Genomic DNA, 22,456 nt, shown 5'->3' with positions numbered 1-22,456 from the left:
AGATAAAACTGCGCAAATAATGAATTTTAAAACAAATATTGTGTTTCTATTCTGTACATTGAAGGAGTGGCATAGAGAATTCTCTTTTGAGGGCAGAAGGCAAGGCAGTAAAAATGAGATTTTGGAAACTGCGTATTAGTATTTCCAAACTAGCAAGGAAAAAATCTTACTTTCTAGCTTTCTTTAAAAAACATGGACCAATTTTTCAAGTCCAACTGTTTTCACCAAGGTATCTATGCCTGACTTACAAGTGACACGATGGAACCCAGCAAAAAGCTGTGCTGGATGCTTGTGGGTCAGTGAATTTCAGGATTAACACTGGATTATGATTTTGTGCCCCATCTAAGTTGCTTCTCCCAATCAGTCTTGGTATTATCTTTTTCTAGAGCTTTGACTATTTTGTGGAAACAGGATTTCTTGTAACCTAACTGGGCACTTGCTTGTTTCTATTCTATTGTTGATCTGCTTCAGCTCCTAAGGTGCTCTGTTTCTTGAGTGCGAGGAGCATTGTAAGCAGAATAACACTGTAACTATACAGCACAGCTGTGAGGTGTGCAGGATGCGAAGTATGATACTCAATGCTCCCTTAAACAACAGGATCACGCTGATGGAACTTTTGCCATGAAGAGCTGACTCTGAATTTGGCAGAAACAGGAGCTGCACAGCAAACAGATACATTTTGGAGACTCTGACATCAGAAATACATCATTTTAGAACCCACACATGATGAAAGAAAAATTTTACAGTGGGTCAATAGATGGATTTTCATTAAGACTCTGAACTTTAAGCTATACTAAATTTAGATACAGTGTCTTATTTCTCTAGTAATATATTAGCTCAGAGTCTTAGACTGAATTTCTTCACATCCTATTTGAGGTAGGGACGTTGCCAGTTGATATGTACTGAATCTTTTGACATATTTTAAGAAATTACTGTTACAAGCTACCTGCTTCTTTTCATTCCTGTAACTTACTGCAACCATACACACCTTAAGCAACCATTTTTTGTAGTTTATACCATGCGGAGAAACACATGAGGTATGGTTCAGCACTTCATCTACTGATTCTGCGGTGAAGGGGATAATTTTCAGCAGAAAGGAGCTGTTGGTGGTTGAAATATCTTTTGTTTCCTTTGTAAAATTCACCAAAGCTCTTGGTAGGTGTCATAAGAACGCAAATCCATAGCTGTGTTGGCTCTGAGCACTAAAGATATGTTAAACTGTGGTAATTTGATTATTTTCAGTCATGTATCTCAGTCCTTCTGCTATATGAGAATCCAGTTCCATATCTGAAGACATTTCTATTGAGGTTTTCATGAATTTCAATAGGTATTGCAGAGGAGGAAGGCTAGAAGACATCTATCTTATAGTTCATGCGAGGTCAAAAGTGGAAGAAGGGAGATTAGTGTGGCAGAGGATATTTGTTAGATGTCTTCTTTATCTAAGCTAATATTCTTGAATGATAAACAAGCTGGCATCACCAGTGGCACAAATACAACTTTATGAGGCTGTGGGTTAGAACTCATAATTATTCACTTGCATACATGTGTATATGTGCATACATGTGCATAAGCAGTGAAAGCATCTGAAGCCTTTTCTGACAAACCATCACATAGAGATACTCAGCTCTAAGTTCTGAAATCTCCCTCATTGTTGTCTATCGTAACACATGCACTGTTGCCCTCAAACTGAAGTAAAACACATGTAGGACTTAAGGCAGATGTATCAGCAAAATTAAGATTATTGAAATTGGCATCGCTTTTATGATTGGTATCACTTTCAGGATTGAAAGAGAAGATTTAAATAAATGTTTGTTCATTGAAACTGCTTCAGACTGTGGCTGGTTGTCTGCAAGCAAAGGGCATGAAAATGCAGACGATAATGTGGATAAAGAGCAGCAGACAGCATCTGGTAATCACAGAATCAAGAATCATTTGGGCTGGTTGATCACAAATGCATCTGTATGAGTACAATGGCTGGAGAGCCAGTCCAAGGAAACTACATGATGCTGTTTAATGAAAGATCAAGGACAGGATATGTGTTGAGGAATCTAAAATTCTTCTGTCTAGGACTTGTGCTATGGCTTCTACTGGGCTGCTTATAACTTGACTATAAGGTATCCATAGACATTTAATATCATGGAAAAGGGTTCTAATAATCGTCATCCTTCTGCACATCTGTCTTGCTTTCTGCATACTCAGTTCGCCTGTTAGAAGCTGCTATTCCACACACAAGTTAACAGACGTTGCCAACTAAAACCTTTAAAAACCTTATGAAGAGTATGTATTTGTATGAGGTCTCTGGCCCATTGTTTCAAGGAAATGAAATGAATAGGAAATTAAATAATCACAATAGTTGTTTATTGCTTCAAAAGAACAAAGTGCAGGCTCTTTCATGGAAGGAAAACCTAAGACAAGTGTGGATATGCAACCTTATGCTCAGATGTCTGAGGTATGTTTTGTTTCACTTTTTGTTACCATTGTATGAAAGAGGGCATTGCAACATGAAAAACGGAGAACACAAGGAAGCAATTCTTTCCTGCTGTTTCCACTTTGTGTGATTTTTTAACACCTTTGTTGGAGACCAAATGTCTGGTGTGACTTCAGTCAGGATTCCTCCCGGGCACTTTGGTAAAGCATTTGCAGTTTCCTGTTGCAGTTTGCTGCTTACATACAAGTTAAAGTGAATTTAAAAAAAAAAAGAAAATTAAGTAACTGCTATCATCTTGTGTTTCACCTGGTGAATCTCAGATTAGTGTTTGTAGGAAGAGAAGTCTTTCACACAAGTACTCTCTAATTGCCCCCATTTTTGGCAAACCGCTGGACTTTGTGCTGTTATGTTTTTGAATAATTTGAGAAAACAGTAAAAAAGAAGTGAAATAATTATTTGCCACAAGTCTGTCATGCAGAGTTCTGCCATTCTGGAGAACAGCAAGATTAGAAATGTTCCTTTTGAGCATGGCAGGTTTGGCCAGTCCAAGCCAGCCTCCCATTACATGGCTGGGTGCTGCCAGCCCCAAATCTGGGCAAATTGTTCCCACAGCCAAGCTCGCCCTCACCCAAGCCATGAGTCAGCACTGTCCCACCACAGCCCTTGGTGGTTTGCTGGGATGCTCTGCAAGAAGATCCATTTCTTCCTGCCTTCACCCCAGCAGGGCTGGCCCTTGGGAGGGAGAGGAGGTGTTTTGCTGTGGGTGCAGCACGGAGGACTGGCTTTGGGAGCACAGATCCTGGCGGAGGCGGTTAGGTGGAGCGGGTTTTCCTGCAATTGTAGGGGAGATTTTCCTGTTGTGTTTCAGCCACAACTGTCTTGCAGTTGCAGACGCAGTCAGTGCTGCCACAGGATTACTGGGACAGTGGTGGCTGCTACTGCCTGTCCCAGCTGGGCTGCTGGTGGTTCCTGAGAGGGCCAGCGTGGTCCCTGTCTCCGCAGCAATGTTCCCCACAGAAGATGTAAGGCGGGATCCAGCGGTGGGTATGCGGCTGGGTGGCTTTTTGGGAGTGGAGCAGATGCATATGTGTATGCTTGTCATTGCAAGTAATTTAGGAAGTATTTTATAATGTGTTTAGCAGTTGCAGGGAGGAGTTGAGGTTTGCTCTGTTGCTGTGATGAATTATCTTTTTGGTACTTGGAAGTCTGGAAAAAATGGAACATTTTACATCTTGTATTTTCAAACAAGGACTTATTGTCTTGTTAGTTGTCATAAAACCAGCTAGAGAGATAAAGGGGCATTAGCATCTGCACAGAGTTAACGACATCTGGAACATTATAATTCTGTTTTTAAAATAACAGATGAAGGCTGAGATAGATGTTTACATGAGAAAAATTTTAAAAATACAATCATTCCCTGAAACCTGCTTCACTCCTTGTGCGAAGTCTTTCAAATTCCATTTATTTATTTGTAACTGATTAAGTTACTTAACCTAAAGCAGTGACATGTTTCAAGTATGATGGCTGAGAGGTGGTGTTTTTTCAAAGGATGCATGTTTGGTACCAGTATGCTCAGACTGATGGTCTGGTCACTACAGTTATTTTATATGCAAATTCTATATCCATAAAAGCCCACAAAACGCAGCATACATTTAGGAGAATCAGCAGCATGCATAGATCACAGGTACAGAATCATCATGTGATTTTCCCAGTAAAATATTTCACGACAAGCAATTGTCTGAGAAAAGGATGACATTCAGTGATGTTTGAAAGTAGGTATTTATGAAGCTGTTAGAAGAAAAAGCTGGAAGCTGTGCAGATGCATACCAGTAATTCTTTCTCAAGTGCTACTCTAGTTATTACAGTAACACTGACCTGCTTGCCAGCTGACAGGAAATCTACAATTTTGTTCTCTTTTTTTGAGATAAACTGTGAGACATTTTTGTGTCATTGATGAGGAAATTCTAAAGGGATGTAATTAAGCTATTGGTTTTTTGTTTTTTTTCCATTCTCCCTTAAAAGCTACTACGCTATTTTGTGAGTGATATTGAGAACCTTTTATTTGAGAGGCCTTTTGCTGGTATTGATACAATTATTCAGAAGAAGTTGCTCACTTTAGTTGCTTTTTTCTTTTCCCTTTTGGGATGTTCTGAAGATTATCTGCAGGACAATTAATTTGGGGGTGTCAAGTAAACTAGTAAGTAGTCTAACCAAACTAGTAAGTAGTTCTGGATTCTGTCCATGTGTGCGTGTGGATGAATATGTGTGTGTGTTGTCAGAGGACAGACATAGCTGGGTAGTAAAAAAAGCATTTCCTATTCATTTAATGAGGCTACTCAGCATGGCTTTTCCCAGGATCAGGATCTCCTTGAACAGAGAAGAGCTGTACAAAGCAAATACCATCCATATCTCAGGGCTGGAGGAAACTGGGACTCTAAGAAACAAAGACACTCTATAGTGACAGCTCAGAAAGACAACCTTTCACTCTGCAGAGTGAGAATAAATTTGATACTGGATCTTCTGGCTGTTATACAGCAGCAACACAGGATTCAAATTGCATTGCTGATACAATGCACCCTTTGCTGCTTTTAATTTCTTAGCTTAAAGTAATGAAGTTTTGCCACAACGTGGTTACTAAAAACTGTGCGGCAAGATTACGCGGCTGTGGATAATGACCGGTTTTGTCTCAGGTCTTTAAAAAGCCTTAAAAGGATAACATTCTTAAAGGATGTAAATGCATAGATGAAACTATTTGGGATCACCAGGGTTTATTGTGGTATGTTTCTGCAAAGTAACACTTTAAGAAATAAAACATATGGGCATGTCTCTGGTAAACAATAAAGCGCTGCTGGATCTTTACATAAAACACCAATTGATATGACTTAGGAAGTCCTCAAGAGAGGTTAGGTGGAACCTTGTCACCTTCTTAGTATTTAGCTTTATTAGGAAAGAATAAAGACTAAGACTTTGTGTCTCAACTTAAGGAAGGAGTGGTACATCACAGGCTGGGTTAGGATGCCGAGCCCTTGGGTGTCTTGGGGGCAGAACAACTGCAGCTTGTTAACCACTAAATACAACTCTGTACTTCTTTCTCTTCTCAGTTGATTATGCAGCTTTCATTTTGTGTCCTCTTTTGTCAGGGTCATAATTTTTAATCATGCTCTATTTTATACATGCCCTAACTATTTTGGGATATTTGGGTTATTGCTGCCATTTGGTAATGCCAAGCAATCTGAAGAGAGGACTAGTAAAGTTGTTACTACACTCCTTGGCACAGTGAGTGGGAGAAACGTAACCCTTTAAAACCTTTTTAGAAAGTTGCAGCAGATGGCAGGAGAGACTGGGATGAGCAGTTGGAAGGACAGGGGTCTTTGACCTGGTTCATGATCTGCAGTATAGGAAGGCAAACTATTGCTTTGTCAAAAAACTATGAATGAAATACAGAAGTTGAAGTTAGGTTTGTCATGTCAAGCAGGCTGGTCTTAAGACTTAGTGCATCTGGTTCTAAGGAACTGTCCACATGCCTTTTGCATGCAGCAGGGACCAGGACTATCTAAATCCAGGAAAAACCCCCCTCAGTGGTGTCAACTGAAAAGAGGTTGCTTTGGGATCATTCTCCTGCAACTTGACTCAGTTTTCTGTGTCTCCTCTTGGATTTTTGACTAGAGAACAATAGAAATTAAGCAAATTCAAAGATATTTATTGGAAGCAAATTTGGCTAAACAACTGATTGTTGAGCACATCAGAATAAAAAAGAATAGATGTTAGATTCTCTGTTTTCTCTTTTTCAAGTTCAAGAACACTGGAAAGAGTTAGTTGTTAGTTGATGTAGTCTTAATTTCTTAGATTCTGAAGTTCCTTTCATACCTGGAATAAAATAAACATATCTAGATAGCACAGATCACTTAATACTAAAGATAATCTCAATTTGTTTAAATGAGATGGCTTTAGAGATGGCCATGTCTTTCCATTGATTTCCAAGGCACCCTGTAGAGACCCATTCAGATGAATGTCACCATCTGCATTTAGGAACCACTTTGCAGCAAGAGAGGGACTGGAGTCTCATTTTTTCTTTTAGTGATTTGCTACCAGGTACTTGCAGATTTCTGTTTGGGTCTACAGAGCTAAAGAATGCTTCTAAAAATCATTCTGCTAACAGAGAACAGGAGCCTGGTACCCCAAGCTGTGGTGGCAGAAACGTGCCCATGTGACACCAGTAGGATGGGAAATGTCCCCACTTCTCTCAGAGCAGGACTCAGGGTCTGGTGAGGACCTGTGTCAGGATTCTCCTTCCTGATGGAGTCGTCCTCCTGCTGGTTCCCACTTTATTATTCTCAGGCCCAGGAAGCCTGAGCTGGGTGTTTCCAAACCACTGGTGACAGGTTTCTGACAGAGGTCTAAACCCGATAACCTTCAGAGCACAGATATAATTTGTTCCTTATCTTCCACCTTCCCACAGTTCACAGCTAATTTCCCCTTCTAATGACCTGATTAAAATCTTGATTTTTAAATAAACCATTGATCTTAGGGAGTTCAGTGTACGGAGAGTACAGCACACATAAATTAGAAGGAGCTCTTCAGTGTCAGACAGTAGAGGGGTTTTTTTGCAATAGCCAGAATCTCTTTGTATTCTTTGCAAATCTACAGACTAGAACTCTGAGAAAGTGTGTTCATTCCTTTAAAAAAGTAAAAAATCTTTTACAGGCTTTTTTGAGGATCACATATGAGGACCAGAGAACAGAACAGTGAGAGGTTAACACTGTGTATTTTGTAATGTGATTATAAATTCAAGGAGCTTTAGTTCGTCAAAAATACATATTGCAGGTAATTTAATTTCTGTGTGGTGGTGAGGTCACACCTTCATACCTGTACCAGTTCCTGGGACTCTTCTTGCTGTTATTTTAAATGCTCTCTTTGATAAGAAAGCAGACCCTGGTGCTCTTCCGTGAGAACTTAAAATGTCATTATCTGGGTGAAGACACAATTACAAATTTAAGGAGTGTCCATGAATCCCTTTACTTAGCTGTGGGGAGGAATTCACAGAACAACTTGGTGGGAAGAGGATGTAATAGTTTCTTTCTGCCACCCTAAGACCTCCTCTGAAAACTCGCAGCAGCTTAATGGCTCCAGTGTTTCCAAGCTGCACTAACATATCTGTGTGTGTGACCGCTTGTGACTAGAAGGAGTGTGTTGGAGCACATAATTTCTGAGTATTCCTGTTTCTGTATTGTCTACATTAAAAATCAGGGTGTACCGTGTCACCTAAGGCATTACACAAGCTGGGGAAATGTGGGAGATTTGCAGCTCTACCATGCAACCAAAGCCTTATTAAAACTGGTGGGTTTGGGTGGGTAAAATTATTTTACCTTCCTTTTGTTGTGGAGTGGCATCTATATCAAGAATGCTCTTAGCTTGAAATGAGTGAGGTAGGAAGAATGGTGTGGTATACAGCAATTTGTTCCCTTTGGTAAGTTTTTGAGGCTTGCTCCACATGTTGTTTTCCATGCTCCCAGTATCCAGACCAAGATGTGAGCTTGATATTTGTTCTTACATAGCTATGATATACTCCAGAATAAATACCAGTTTCTCAAAGAAAGAGTGTGAATTTAGTTGAGGATATTTTTGGAACAGACCGTCAACCATATATTTAATCGGAGGTCAGTGCTGATTCACATGTGCTAAAGATTAAACAATTGATTGCATTCCTTCCCCTGAAGAATTTTGAGGAAATGTTAAATCCTGTATCTAAAGAATGTAAAGCTACAGGAGTTGCAAAAACATAAAAAATAAAGGCCAAAAAGCATTCCAAGTGTATAGTAGTATAGGTTTATGTGCACATGTGTAATGTTGTACCTAATATATTACAATATATAATATTAAATCCGAAACTTATTGGTTGCTTTGGGGTTTAGAGGACTTGATCTTTTTCTTTTCTAGTCTGTTAGTTTTTGAGCCTTAGTTATTGTTTTATCTCCCTTGAGAAGGAGTATGTGATGTTGTGCCAAAAACCCTAATTCTGTGAGATGTTCTTGTCTCACTGAATAACATAACAGGATTCATCTTTTCAAAAATATATTTTCTTACTAGCATATGTTTCAACCAGAAAGGGATGTTATCAAGACTTTATATCACTGCAAACAGCATAGCAGGTGTGCTTTTGCTGTACTGATATAATTTAAATGTTGAAAACAACTATCTCAACATTATGGAAACACTGCATGTAGCTCCTAGACAAGGCAGATGATCATTCTTCTGTCAATGAAAATGTATGAATAGGATGATCTAGTAATTTTCTTTCATGCTGAACATTTGTTTTTGCATATTGGGAGCTGTTGAGCAGACACTATCCTTTGAATATTTATTAATTCACGCTGCTTTGATAAAAGCCAGTGGGAAAACAAGTATTTGCTTGCTTCGGGGTGTGTGCAGCTCATTTTCTTTACTGTTGTAGAAGTTTCCATTAAACATTTCTAAAGAAAAAAATATGATGTTTGATTATTAGTTCTTTTTGCACTGCTCACACAAACTACACTATTTATATGAACATCTCACTAGCTGTGCTGCAGGCAATTGCTAGCATCATGAGTACTCACAGACTTCAATATCTGTGGTGCAGAAGGTTAAACCCATGAGGTACTAGGGACTGCCTGGGCTATTGGTTTGATTGTATTTGAAACGTTGATTGAATGGGGTGTGGAACAATCACGTTCACTTGTTAGAAGGAAAAGTTTTTTCCCAGACAATTTTGTGTATATCCTAGAAAAGGATCAAAAAAGGCAAAAAGAACAGTATTTTCTTATTTTTTCCACTGTTAACAGAAGAAATTGAAAGCTGGGATTTTTTTAATAGCCTGTAGCAGGTTTTTATGACAAAAAAAAAATCTAAAACTTTACTTTTATTGGGCACTTAACAGAAAAATGTTGCCACTTTGAAAGCTACAGCTCCATATTACAGTAGTAACCTGCTTAAGCATTCCACAGATTACTCAGGAATAGTGTGGGTGTTGACTGCAATTCCCCTTGTATGTATCCTAGGCTTAAGTATATGTATGGACACACACATGCATGCATAGCACATTTTATTTCATTTCATACTTGCATACTTATATTTTGTATTCAATTTCTTTTTGTATTTGTATAATGGCGGTTTAATAAATTTCATTTTCTATCCAAAAAAGCTGGCAAGTGTTTTCAACAAAAAATACTTAATCTTCAGGTGTTCAATCTTTAAATTAACCGGTGGTCTTGTGTCCATCCTGTATATGAGTTTGGAGGATCAGGGCTGAAATAGCCTTACTGTAGCAGCCATTCCATAGTAGTCTTAACACAGTAAATTGCTAGAAAACATGACACAGAAAAATGCTATTCAATCTTGGCATATTTTGGCTGTAGTTCACCAAACCACTACAAACTCTGATTTTTACCAGAGAGAATTTTCAAGGAATTTTGGAACATGTCACAAGTCCGACTCTTTTGCCCAGTGCTATTTGTTAGTAAGATGCTTAAAAATTCTGAAATGGCCTACAGCTGCTTCCTCCTACAACAGGACTGAGTTCACTACAATTGAAATGAAACAGCTTTAATTCATGCCATGAGCTCCACCTTTGCAACAGTGGAAAGTGAAGTTTTGTAGGACATTGTTTTCCACTGCTTTTCCACTCCTGATAGACTCTGTTCTCACCTTTCCTGAACATTGTAGGACCAGCTGGAATAGAAAAAGAGCAGGAGACACTGTGTGGCATGCTAAAACGTTGCCTGCTAGCTTTATTGTAATAGCTAGGTATTTATTCAGTGTGAGGAGAATTCTGCAGTGTTTTACTGACCAGAAGTGATCTCAAGATACTAGAATTTTTGACACATTCATTTATAAGTGTGGTTTTATATTTGTGGTGAGTTGACTCTGGCTGGATGCCAAGTGCCAACCAAAGCTGCTCTGTTACTCCCCTCTTCAGCTGAGTAGGGGAGAATAAATATAATGAAAGGCTCATGGGTCAAGGTAAGAACAGGGAGAGATCACTCACCTACTGTCACAGGCAAAACAGACTCAACTTGGGGAAATTAATTTAAAGTTTTACCAAACAAATCAGAATCAGGTAATGAGAAAATACCTTCTTCTCCACCCCTTCTTCCCAGGCTTAATTTCACTTCTGATTTTTCTGCCTTGTTCTCCCTAGCAGCAGTGGGAGATGGGGAATGGGGGTTGCAGTCAGCTCATCACACATTGTTTCTGCCATTCCTTCCTCCTCGGATGGAGGACTCCTCACACTCTTCCTCTGTTCTGGTGTGGGGCCCATCCCATAGGAGACAGCAGTTCCTACAAGAACTTTTGCAGCGTAAGTCCTTCCCACAGAGTGCAGTTCTTCACAAACTCTCTGGTGTGGGTCCCTTCCACAGGGTGCAGTCCTTCAGGAACAGGCTGTTCCAACACAGATCCCTCATAGGGTCACAAGTCCTGCCGGGAATCTTCTCTGGCATGGGCTTCCCACAGGGTCACAGACTCCTTTTGGCATTCACCTGCTCTGAAGTCCTCCAAGGGCTGCAGCTGGATCTCTGCTCCACCATGAACCTCTGCAGCCTGCAGGGGGACAGCCTGCCTCACCATGGTCTTCACCACAGGCTTGTGCAGAAAAATTCACATTGCCAGAGAGGTTTATGTCCAGAAAGACAGAGGAGTCCAGTAACTTTATTCATGAACAAAGGGAGAGGCCATAGGGCATTTCCCCATGGGGTGTCTCAAATTGTTGGAGGATGCATCTTTCTTTTCATCCTAATTTTCCTGGCCACATCACCCTCTCCGTTTCCCTAGTGACTAAGGCACTTGGAAGGTACAGACTTCCCAACTCACCTATTATATGTTCCCCTTAACATGCACACACACGCACACACACATACACATCCTTTGTATAATATAGCTCTATTAAGTCCTTGTTCTTTTTCTCAAAGTTCAGGAATTTAGCAAGACCTTGGCTGGGCAGCAGTCCATGTCAATTAGTAATGTTTTGTGAAACTGATGGTTTCTCCTGTTACTTCCCTACCACCAAGTCCCTGGCCCTATCTGCAAGCAGATTCACACCATCTGTTTGTGAAGACACATTCATCTAGTTCCTTTCAGGTTGCAGGGAAATCTGCACCTGGAGCATCTCCTCCATCTCCTTATTCATTGTCCTTGCTGTCCACAGAGCTGTTTCTCTAACATACTCTCACTCCCTTGTTCTCTGGCTGCAATTGCTTCTCTGAAGCAACTTTTTTTTCCCTTCCTAAATTGGTTATCTCAGAAGTTATCCCACTGTTGCTGCTGGGCTATGTCTTGGCAAATGATGGTGTTAATACCACCTACAAAATATGTCATGCTTGTGACCAGAGGTGCAGAGATGCTAATTCCACTAGTGTTACTAGAAGTCTTGCAATGAACTAGATTGATTTGGGGATTTCATTTAGTGCATGTTTACAACATACTGCATAACTAATCATTATGTGCCTGGGGAGATGTCAAAAATGCAAATTTATTTAAGTATATTTTTGTTGTTTAAATAACATTTGTTTTGACGATCACTTTTATTTTGATATCCGGTCTTAAAAGTACCTCCTGTCGGTAGAAAAGTAATACTTGTCATTTCAATGACATTTTGGTTATAATATAATTTTCTGCCAGTAATTCCATATTTTTGCTAATGGGAAATTGTGTACTAGAAATTCCTTCTTTCCTTCCTGTGTCTGAAGGCTGTGTGCCTTTCAATTTTTGGGCTGAGTTGAATATGGAATACAACCATATGTGTATATAAACCGTGCATGTTGTATTTTTGCCTAGTCTTCCAGTTTTCTGTAGCTGTGGATTCTCTACCGTCATCAAGGAAAAAAAAAACCAACAAATTCAATAGGAAACCTTAAGGCAAGGGCCAGTGAGTTTGAAAGATTTTGTAGCTAGATCATCAGCACACTGATCTGTACTTTAGGCACCTATTTAAAAGTGAAAGCAGAATTGAAGTGGATTAAAGAGTAATCATTTGATTGTCCAGAAAATGCAGCCCCTCTTTGGTGAGGGGCTCTCGAAGGATTCATTATTCAGTCCCAGGTGTGGTGTGTTCTGACTTATTTGCAACTGCAAAAGGAAACAGGGAAAGGTAATTTTTTGGTTTCTATCAGTGTGCTCAGCTTTGTTTACCTTGGAAGATAGGTTCTTATTCCAAGATGTTTACAGTCTGAGATCAGATTTTGGCACCCTTGCTCATACTGAATAGCATTAGTTAGGGCTGAACTGCTGCTCATTCAGGTCAGATAGATTAGAGTTAGTCATCAATTGAGATGGTGGTATTTGTGTAGCGCCCCAATGGTGATTCAAACATCTTTCTATGAGGCAGTGATGCAAATGTTTTTCTGCTGCTTCTAGCTGTTTACCTATACCTCTCTTGTATACAAGTACTATAAAAAAGCCTTTGCTTAAAAAAAGTGCTTTAAGAAGGAAATGGAATGAATGAAACTGTTTGGCACATGGAGGAGCAGAAGGAATTTTGCACAGAAAGATTAGCATAGAAGAAAGCCCTGTATTCTGGACATGATCCTAGGAAACAAACCTGAAAGGCTGGCAGGTTTTCACAGGGCTGCCAATAGATGAGCAATGATTAGTTTGTCTTTTTAAATATTGTCTCCTGCCAAGCCCAAATCCCCTTCTCCCTTTTCCAGTGCAGCATTTAGCCTGCAGGATAAGGGGATGATGAGGTAGACAGTTGTGGTGTGGAAGGGATTCAAACAATGTGAATGAGATTTTGATCTTCTGGGACTTCTGTGAGACAGAGAGTGAAGAGGAGGAAAGACAAACTGGTCTTCATTTGCAGAAAAGGCTTTAATCTCTTCTTTGCTGCGTGGCTATGGCTGAGAGGGGAGTTGTCTTCCTGCTTATATTAAATTTCCAGACATTTAATTTTGACCAGATGCACCGTGCAATTATGGCAACTGATGGATAGCTATAAATGAATTAGTCTTTGGCAAACTGAACGTTATTTCAAATGAGATCAGCATCACAGAAGATACAGGAAAGCAAATTTTGTGATGGGGTCAGTGCATTTTTTAAATGCTCAGATTTCTCGGTAGAATAAAAGGACGCATTAGTGCAAAGAGGCAAAGTATCCTAATTTCTAAGCATACCTCTGGAACAGACGCCTTGCTACTCTTCCCACACAGCAAGGAGGACTAAATACCAATGGTGAAGTCTGAACCTTGCCACTGTTTGCTGAACTTTCCTTTTTGCTTTGGTTTGTGTTGGGGTTATAGGTAGCATTCCTGTCACTGTCACAACGCTCCCCACACTAATTGTCATGAAGTACAGAAGATTCAAGCCTGCTTGGTTCCCAAGGCTGCTAATGAGCCCTGAGCTTTTCTCACCCTTAATGAATCAAGGTTTGTTTGTGGGGGATTCTTGTCCTTCTGTCCTTTTCCCTGGCCAGGGGAGGAGTCAAGAGTTCACACAACAGAACAATGACTTTACAGTGTAAAGACGATGCAGCTGTGCCATCTGAAGCCATCCTCAGTTATGAGCAACAAAGCTTAAATAGATTGTACTGTGAAGAGGTACAGCTCTGTGAGTGTGAAGCATAGCTTTTGCTTCTGCTTCACTGACCCGTCTGCTTGCGGCAGTGACGGGCCCTTGATGGGAGTTTAGGCAGGGAGAGCTGCGTAGGGCGACTCTTTCAAAACCATTCTCTGTAACACTGAGCGCAGGAAAGGAAGCAAAATGAAGTTTCAGTTGATCTGTGATGGGGGTGTACTGCTGCCTTCTCCAGAAAATCCCATGCCCTCCATTCAGAAATCACTGATTCTTATCCAAATCCACTTCAGGGGTTTAATAAGTTCACTAAAGCAATCCATAGTTCGTATGTCTTAGCAGCAGAGAGTACTCATACAAAAGTGGATACTTACACAATGTCCCGGATTCGGCTTCCCTGGCTGGATGGGCAGCTGGCATCCCTGAAGCCAGATAAATGCAAGTCACACACAAAGCCTCCTAGGCAAATCACACATTTTACTATCTCACTATATTTTACTTTCTTACTGTGTAGAGGCTTTTCTTGTATTAGTGATTAGGCTCAGCAGTAATTTGGGCTAAACTACTGTTTGGCATCTTCATTTGGGCATTTCAGCTACACTACTGTGTGCTCCCGTGGCTATATTAATCTTACTACAAGCATGTATGTGATATACTTTTTGGCATATATACACAGTTATATATATGCACGAACATACAGGTGCATATAAATATAGCCGCATGTGTTCTTGAAATACATAGGAGTATATCAGTATATGATATATACCATACATATATGTAGGATATCACATGCCTCCTTAGAAACATTACTCCTTGTGTTTATATCCATACACATATTTGCACAAGTAAACACAGATATGTGCTCCAAATGCTGTGCTATTGCTATAGTAGCAAGTGAAAATTTCAATCTGATAAAATAACTCCTTTAATGCTAATAGAGATTTTAAACTTATCAGTTACAATACTCTGTACTAATCCTTGTTTTTCAAATTTGTAGGGTTTTTAAAAAAGTACTAATGCTTTGCAAATTTGTAGGGTTTTTAAAAAAGTTTTACTAATAAGTGAGTGAAGCCAAAAGTAGCATCTCCAAAAGAAATCTAATTTTGCTGTAATAGGCTGTTCGAAGTTCATCATTTTGGGTTTTAATAATGCACAGAAACATCTGCTGTTTTCTCGATCGCATGAGAGAGAAAGGGAAAGAGAAAAAAAAATAAGAACGTTTGGGGTTTTTTCATTCTTAAGTGAACAGAGAGGGGGGAAAACAAAACAGTTTAAATACCTTGATGTGTGTATGTGCTGGTTCAAAACTTTTGATTGCTCTCCCGCCTGGCATGGTGAGTTGATAGACCAGGGAGCAGTGGCGAAAGTTGACAACCCCCCACGGCTGACCCCTCATGTTTTCTCTTGCCTAATCGAATTTTACGTGTGTTTCCAGATAGCTGATCAGCTTCCCTGGATTTCGCTGACGCCACAGGAAAGCTTTGCCTGAAGATGGAAACACTGGAGTCAGAACTGACCTGCCCTATCTGTCTAGAGCTGTTTGAAGACCCGCTGCTGCTGCCTTGCGCTCACAGCCTCTGCTTCAACTGCGCGCACCGCATCCTGGTCTCCCACTGCGCCACCAACGAGCCAGTGGAGTCTATCACCGCCTTCCAGTGCCCGACCTGCCGCTATGTCATCACCCTCAGCCAGCGCGGTCTAGACGGGCTCAAGCGCAACGTCACCCTGCAGAACATCATTGACAGGTTTCAGAAAGCCTCAGTCAGTGGGCCCAATTCCCCCAGCGAGACCCGCCGGGAGCGGGCGTTCGATAACAACAGCATGTCGTCCTGCGAGAAGGTCCTCTGCCAGTTCTGCGACCAGGACCCTGCCCAGGAGGCGGTGAAAACCTGCGTTACCTGTGAGGTGTCCTACTGTGAGGAGTGCCTGAAAGCCACTCACCCCAATAAGAAGCCGTTCACCGGCCACCGTCTCATCGAGCCCATCCCGGACTCTCACATCAGGGGATTAATGTGCTTGGAGCATGAGGACGAGAAAGTTAACATGTACTGTGTGACTGATGACCAGTTAATTTGTGCCTTGTGTAAACTGGTCGGGCGACACCGTGACCATCAGGTGGCAGCTTTAAGTGACCGCTATGACAAGCTAAAGGTCAGTGTTACCTATCAATTTTTTTAGCCAAGCAGTGTGTGGTTGGGAAGGAAAGTACCCTTTGGTAGCATGCTAAAGTCTTCATTCAGGCAATAGTTGGGACAGGGAGATGTGCAATCTCTAATCATGAGATACAGATCTGTATGTGCATTTGCTCACCATGTAAAAGGTGCCAGATTTTACAAAAGAAAAAATTCCTCGCTTGTGTTTGGATTTGTCTAGAGCTATAATAAGGAATATGCAGCATAAAGTACTGTTTAGGTGAATTTTCTTATCTACCTGCAGCTTTACTCCTGGCAGCTGGCAAGGTTTAGTGCTGACTACAGGTACACAGGCGCTCATTGAAATGTCAGGCATTCTTTGCGTATGCTTTGCTGTTGATTATTTTTCATTTGGTTGCTTTCATTGTGAAAAGCCCCTCACATCACCACTAACAGGAGCTGCATTTGTCTGTGCTGGTTTCAGGGATGCCAGCTGCCCATCCAGCCAGGGAAGCCGAATGCCGGCTCCGCTCTCCCCGCGCTGTCTCCCACCAGGCTCACAGGCAGTGCGATCCTGGAAACAAAGCCAAAATTGTTTCTGATCTTCTTGCAGCATTCCCACGGTTCAGCAAGCTTCTGGCACATCTCCTGCCAGGTAACTGGGAGGCTCCAGCAGCCTGACCCTGTGCAGGATGCCCTGGGCAAGGTGGCAGTGGGCAGCCAGGTCTCAGTGTGCTCTGGAGGCTCTCCAGGCTGCCAGCAGAGCCAGAGCTCCTGCTGAACATTGGGGCAAAGGCAGGGGGCCTCACACCCACCTGGGTGTACATTCCTCTCGTGCTGATTCCTGTGCTGCTGCAGAGCCAAGGCAGGAATTAGGCATCCCTTGCTTTCCTCCACCCACTCCCTCCGAATGGTCTGCATGTGCTTGTGTGCAGCTGTGGGGGGAATTTTTAAAGATGGGCTGCAATCAAGAAATCACAAGCGTGGAGAGCAAGGCTTAATTGCCAGCCTTCCCACACAGAATTTTGGATGTGGAAAAGAAACTGAATTATAGGTTTAACTAAGTTAAATACTTTCAGATTAAAGCATGTAGTTGCACACATGTCTGTGATAACTTTAGGTGATTGGTGGTGAAATCTGCATACACATTCTGTGTGGGTTTTGTGCCTCTATGCTATGGAAACGTGTGGATGGTATTCTGTGATTTATATTGACATAGTGAAAGACACATCTTTACCTGGACCTGATAACTTCCTTTCATCTCTTAAAGACCTTTTTATTTACCAAGAGGAGTTGTTATTTTTGCTTTCTTTTTTCCTGAACTAATTTATTTTAATAGTTTTGATAACATTGGCAAAGGCCATAAATGTGAAAAGGTACACAGATTTAATAATCTTTTTAATAATTCAGTGGGTTTGCATTCTTAACAGGTGCTATTATTTAATAACATAACAATGTACTGGTTACCACCTTTATACCAGTAGTAATATACTATTTAACATGAAAGACCTTCAACATTAAATACTGGATAAGCATATATTTGAGGATGTGAAAAAAGTAGTAAATATTTCTTGGTGTTGATGTACATAGATAATGCAAGTCTTGAAAGAAGACTTTAAAAATCATGTCTTCTCCCTTGCGATCTTTAACTCAATACTGTAGATAGGAAGAAAATGGGGGTATTTTTGCATAATCTGTGTCTTTTCTGTGCAAAGATGACTGAGCATACTCTGAAGATGTATCTCAAAAAGACAAGTAACATTCACACTGGATGTCACTCAGGTTAGCTAACCTGGCAAAAGCCTACTTAAGTACTTCACACCAGCCTCCTTGAAGACTAATTAAAGTACTAATTTAATGGTTAGCATAGACTTGAGCCAAGTAGCTCTTGTCTCAGAATAACTCCTAGCATTATTTATATTATTTTAATGATTTTTTCGAGATGCAGAATTTCTTTGTACCCAAACTGTATAAAAGAAATTTACACAGGCAATTATTAGTCTATGTGAAATCCTGTTCCTATCATCTTAGTCATGAAGCAGCCTATTTCATATTGCTAATGCCAGTGATGACGTCAGTCATGCCAATTATGCCACATATATGACACAGCCATGGTCTGGTCCGGGAACATTAGGCCAAGTGGTTTCCGTGCAGATCCAGCATCCATTCTCCGTTCATAAGAAGGTAATCTGGAAGTAATGTCTTCCCTTTCCTCATTACCTCTCCCGTCACAGCAATTAGTTCTGGTTTACAAATCAATATTAGAAAATGAGATTTTCAGTTCTGTAGATTAGCATTTACCCCCAGAAGTAATGGAACGATACCAGTTCACACTAGCATTTGGTAGCTGATGGGCAAAAATTTCAGGTCCATTTTCACACTCAGGCCTCTTCCTCCTCCTTCCTTAAGGGTCATATGACTGCTTGAATCACTGGTTTTTCTAACATAATATTAGGCATGAGATTGCAGATGGTCTTTATCAACTTACAGGTACTGTGCACACTGGGCAAATTAAATATTGAAATGGATTAGAAAATCTCCACATGAGAAAATGGGTTGTTGTTTGCTATATTGCTGCTGTAGTTTTTAGTATACGTGGGGTTTGATATATAGGCTACACAAATCTTTAAAAAAAATTCTGAAAGAATGGGAATGAGGTAGCTAATAGTATAGTGGATCAGTTAAAAATGTGTGGTTAACTTTATCTTTCAAAAAGAAAAGCAAAACCACTTAAGGTGACTCTTTCTTTTGATTGTTCTTTTTAAATCAACACACTATTGATACTAACAACAGCAAATTGTGCTGTTCTGGGTGTTAAGCTATGCTAATTACGTTTTCTTGCAGTGGTGTTGCTAATGATTTAAACAGTATCTCACCCCTCATCAAGCATAGGACAAAAGATGCCATTGCAGTCTAGCTCCTTTTGTGGCAAAAATGAAACTCCTTAATTAGGAGCTCTGTACTCTTGCCCAGCAGAGGTGTTTACATCGAAGTGTGTTTAACAGTCAGTGTAGCAACAATTGTGGGTATCTCAAAATGAGAAAGTATTTTCCTTTGGCTACTACCTTTGGCTACTATCTCCAGCCCTGAGAGGTGCTTCTATTACTCAACTTGTATTGGGGCAGAGGGGATTGAGGGCATTTGCGTTCCTTCAGGAGCAATCCTTTCTTGCTTAGCTACACAACCACAATACCACCTTCATGCTCACTGTTGGTTTAGTGTTTATAGATGTGCTTTGTTTTTTGTTTATCTTTTTAAAGTTGACCATAGGCAGATGCATATTAGTAAAGGAAAAAGCCAAAACAGAGAACAGGAAATATACTGGTAATACACTGGATTTATAATGTGATGATCAAAATGGTGATAAGCTAAAAATAATTTTTAGTGGCAAAAACAATCAAAGCTTTAAACACAGAAAGAACAAATCCCTGTGCTTACCACATCATATTACCTCAAAGAAAATGTATATAGCTAATTATTTTTTATATTGATTCCATGCTTTCTGTCTTATTGCAATGAAGAGGAAATGACAATTTAAACATATATCCTTTTTTTCTTTCTGAGAAAATTAATAAAATTACCATTGCTTGATAGATACATTTAGACTCCTGAATGTGAGGAAAAAAACCAGTAAGATAAGATTTATTTTGAACAATAGAGAATATTTGAAGGAGAACACACATATAAGGCATGGATGGAAATATATCACTCATTTAATATTCACAAAGAGCAATGAAGAGGTGTAACAAAAGAGAAAGATAGATGGTAAAACATATTTTGAAATGGTGTAAATCCAGCATAACACCATTGAAACTTATTTTTTTACTTGTCTTCATATTTACCGAGAATTTAACCTCTAACATATATCTTCTTGTAAAAAATGGTTTGGGCACGATTTTTCTAATGCTTGGTCAAGAAAGATCTGCTGAATCAAACTGTTGTAGCTTAGCTCTGGTTCACCATATTTTAGTTTGGAATTTATTAATGCTGATTTGTTTTGGGCATATTTATGAAGCAGGGCAACTCTCTGAATGGCACTCAGCAATTCCAGAAACAAAAGGATTTTCTTGCTTGTCTGGTTTCCAGCTAGTTTTGGTGGTAGAATCCATACACATCTATTTTTCCTATGCTGTTGATTCAGGATGCAAGGATTGCTTTTTCTATTGTGTGTCAATTCAAATACTCATGAATATTATAGAAATAGGAATTGTTTCCACATAAGGAGGAATGAATTCAACTCTTAAAAACCTTTGACCATATAAAGGTAGGAGACTTTGTCAAGTCCACAGCTACTACAAATAGAATGCAAAAATATGTCTACTTCCCTACTATATACACATTATAGATTAAAAAACTTTTGATATTCAAATGACTTCACAAAGATTCTGGCAAAATATGTGTTGAAGCTTTCCAACTATTTTTATGTGACATTATTTTTTAATTTCAGCTCGATCATTAATTGATATACTGTAGTGTTATAAGAATCCAGCAATTATAAATATGTACTCCTACAAACAGTGGGCTTGACAATCCAGGAACATTTGTTTCTAAACTTACATATAAATATATTATGCACATTTATGTAAATATATATCCATATACATTCCATGCCTATATTTACAGTGCTTGTGTTAGTATACAAAACCAACACTAATACTGCATAATACAATACATTGGTATTTATGTCTATGTAGAGTTGTCTAGCATAGAAATATGGGTAATTTTTAGTAATGTCTAACTTAAGGAATAGCTAGAATCTTGAATTTGAAGAAATAAATATATGCCTGTGTTTTAAGTAAAAATGTACAGTTTCATATATATGTATAGGTCAGTAAAACTATATTTAATCATATATATAGACACTATACATTAATAGATTTACTTGTTATCTTTTTTTACAATTCTATGCATATATCTTTTTAGTAGCTGAATATTTTCATATCTAAATTTATAGTTTCTCTGCATACCCTTAACTTTACTAACTTCCTATTTAATGGAAGATATTTTAATAAAATCCAAGTGATATTGATGCCTTTTTGCTGGTCCTAAAATCACGAGCCAGGCACAGTTAGGTGATAAAAAGGGGTTACCTTCATAAGGATGCCTAGGTGCACAACTTGCTAGATGGAAAGTGCCGAAGATGCACACATAACATAAAGTGCATACAATTTTTATATGTTCAGCAAATTAGCATAACTGACAAGAATTCCCAGTTAGAGACATAAGTGATGAGAGAATTCTTCCCTGATTCTACACTTTTGTGAATTACCCCCCGCCTTAGAAAGGAACTAAATTTTGTTCATGAAAATGTGTCTCGGAAAGCTGGTTTCAACCCTGGCTTCCCAGAGAATGTAACCTTGGACCCCCAGCTTGGAGCGGCTGGGGAATTTATTTTGTCTTTCAGTCTAATAGTAGGGAAAATGCTAGCTATAAACACAATAATGGGCTACAGAGCTACAAAAATATATGTAAATAATATAGAGAATATATAAAAGCAAAAAGGCAAAAATCAATTCGGCATCCATGTGTAAAGGCATAGTATGTCAGTGTAATAGTGATATGTGTTATCAAACATTTAGATAAATGGCACCTTCTTTTGCATTGTACTTAACAGATTGAGAGTGTTACTTTATATAGTGCCAGTTCTGCAAGTTTAACATGTAGTTAGAACATCATATCCAGCCTAGCAAAATGTAGAGCTCATGGACTTCCATTATTTTTAGATTAGAAGCAGCTTGATACTATTATCATATTATTATTAAATTAGATAGTGCTTGATAGACATTTCAGTGTATAAATTTTTTTATCAAATTAAAATGATGAATGGTCACAGCAATTAGTATAGAATATTATTTGATATTACTTAATTATTTGACCCAGAAATGGATGCAAAAATATAACTAACTAGCTATGTTTCAGTATTTGCAAAGATCCAAAAATATGAAGTTGTTGCGTGGAAGAGGATTGATGTAGGAATAAGCTCTTTTACTACAGTGGTTTTCCAGCTACACTTATTTTATTTCATTGAAATATATTTATTAAGGCAGACTTTATAAAATTCTCTCTTTAGTGCAGTGTTATCTGCAATGTCTGTTTCCTCCATTTGGTATTTCTTTGTCATAGTTTAGAAGGATAACGGAAAGTATTAATACAGAATACCAAAATTAGTCTTTCATGGGGGGAAGTGTGTGTGTGTTTATTATTATTTTAGATACATTTTGAAGTTCTTCATGTGTATGACTGTGGATAATGGACAATGATTTTACGATAGTTCTAAGTACTATGAGATTAGAGGGTTTTGTCTGCCCAAGTTTCCTTAAATAATATAAGCCATAGTTTTTTTAACCTAATTTCACAA

At 39.2% G+C, this 22,456-nt stretch overlaps 1 protein-coding gene across 2 annotated transcripts in view; it reads left to right on the top strand.

Annotated features, from left to right (window-relative positions):
- Window positions 1–15,457: 15,457 nt before the first annotated feature.
- The window catches only part of MID1 (midline 1), a gene marked incomplete at both ends in the record, with an annotated part of 91,821 nt that continues 84,822 nt past the window's right edge, over window positions 15,458–22,456 (top strand). For both annotated transcript variants that reach the window (XM_082278430.1, XM_082278429.1), the window contains one exon: window positions 15,458–16,117. In XM_082278430.1, coding sequence (XP_082134556.1) covers window positions 15,458–16,117 — 660 coding nt within the window. The remainder of the gene's footprint in view (window positions 16,118–22,456) is intronic.

Source organism: Coloeus monedula (genome assembly GCF_965178545.1).
Source record: "Coloeus monedula genome assembly, chromosome: 3".
In the NCBI taxonomy this organism is placed as follows: Eukaryota; Metazoa; Chordata; class Aves; order Passeriformes; family Corvidae; genus Coloeus; species Coloeus monedula.
This window is presented reverse-complemented; position numbering and strand designations above follow the sequence as displayed.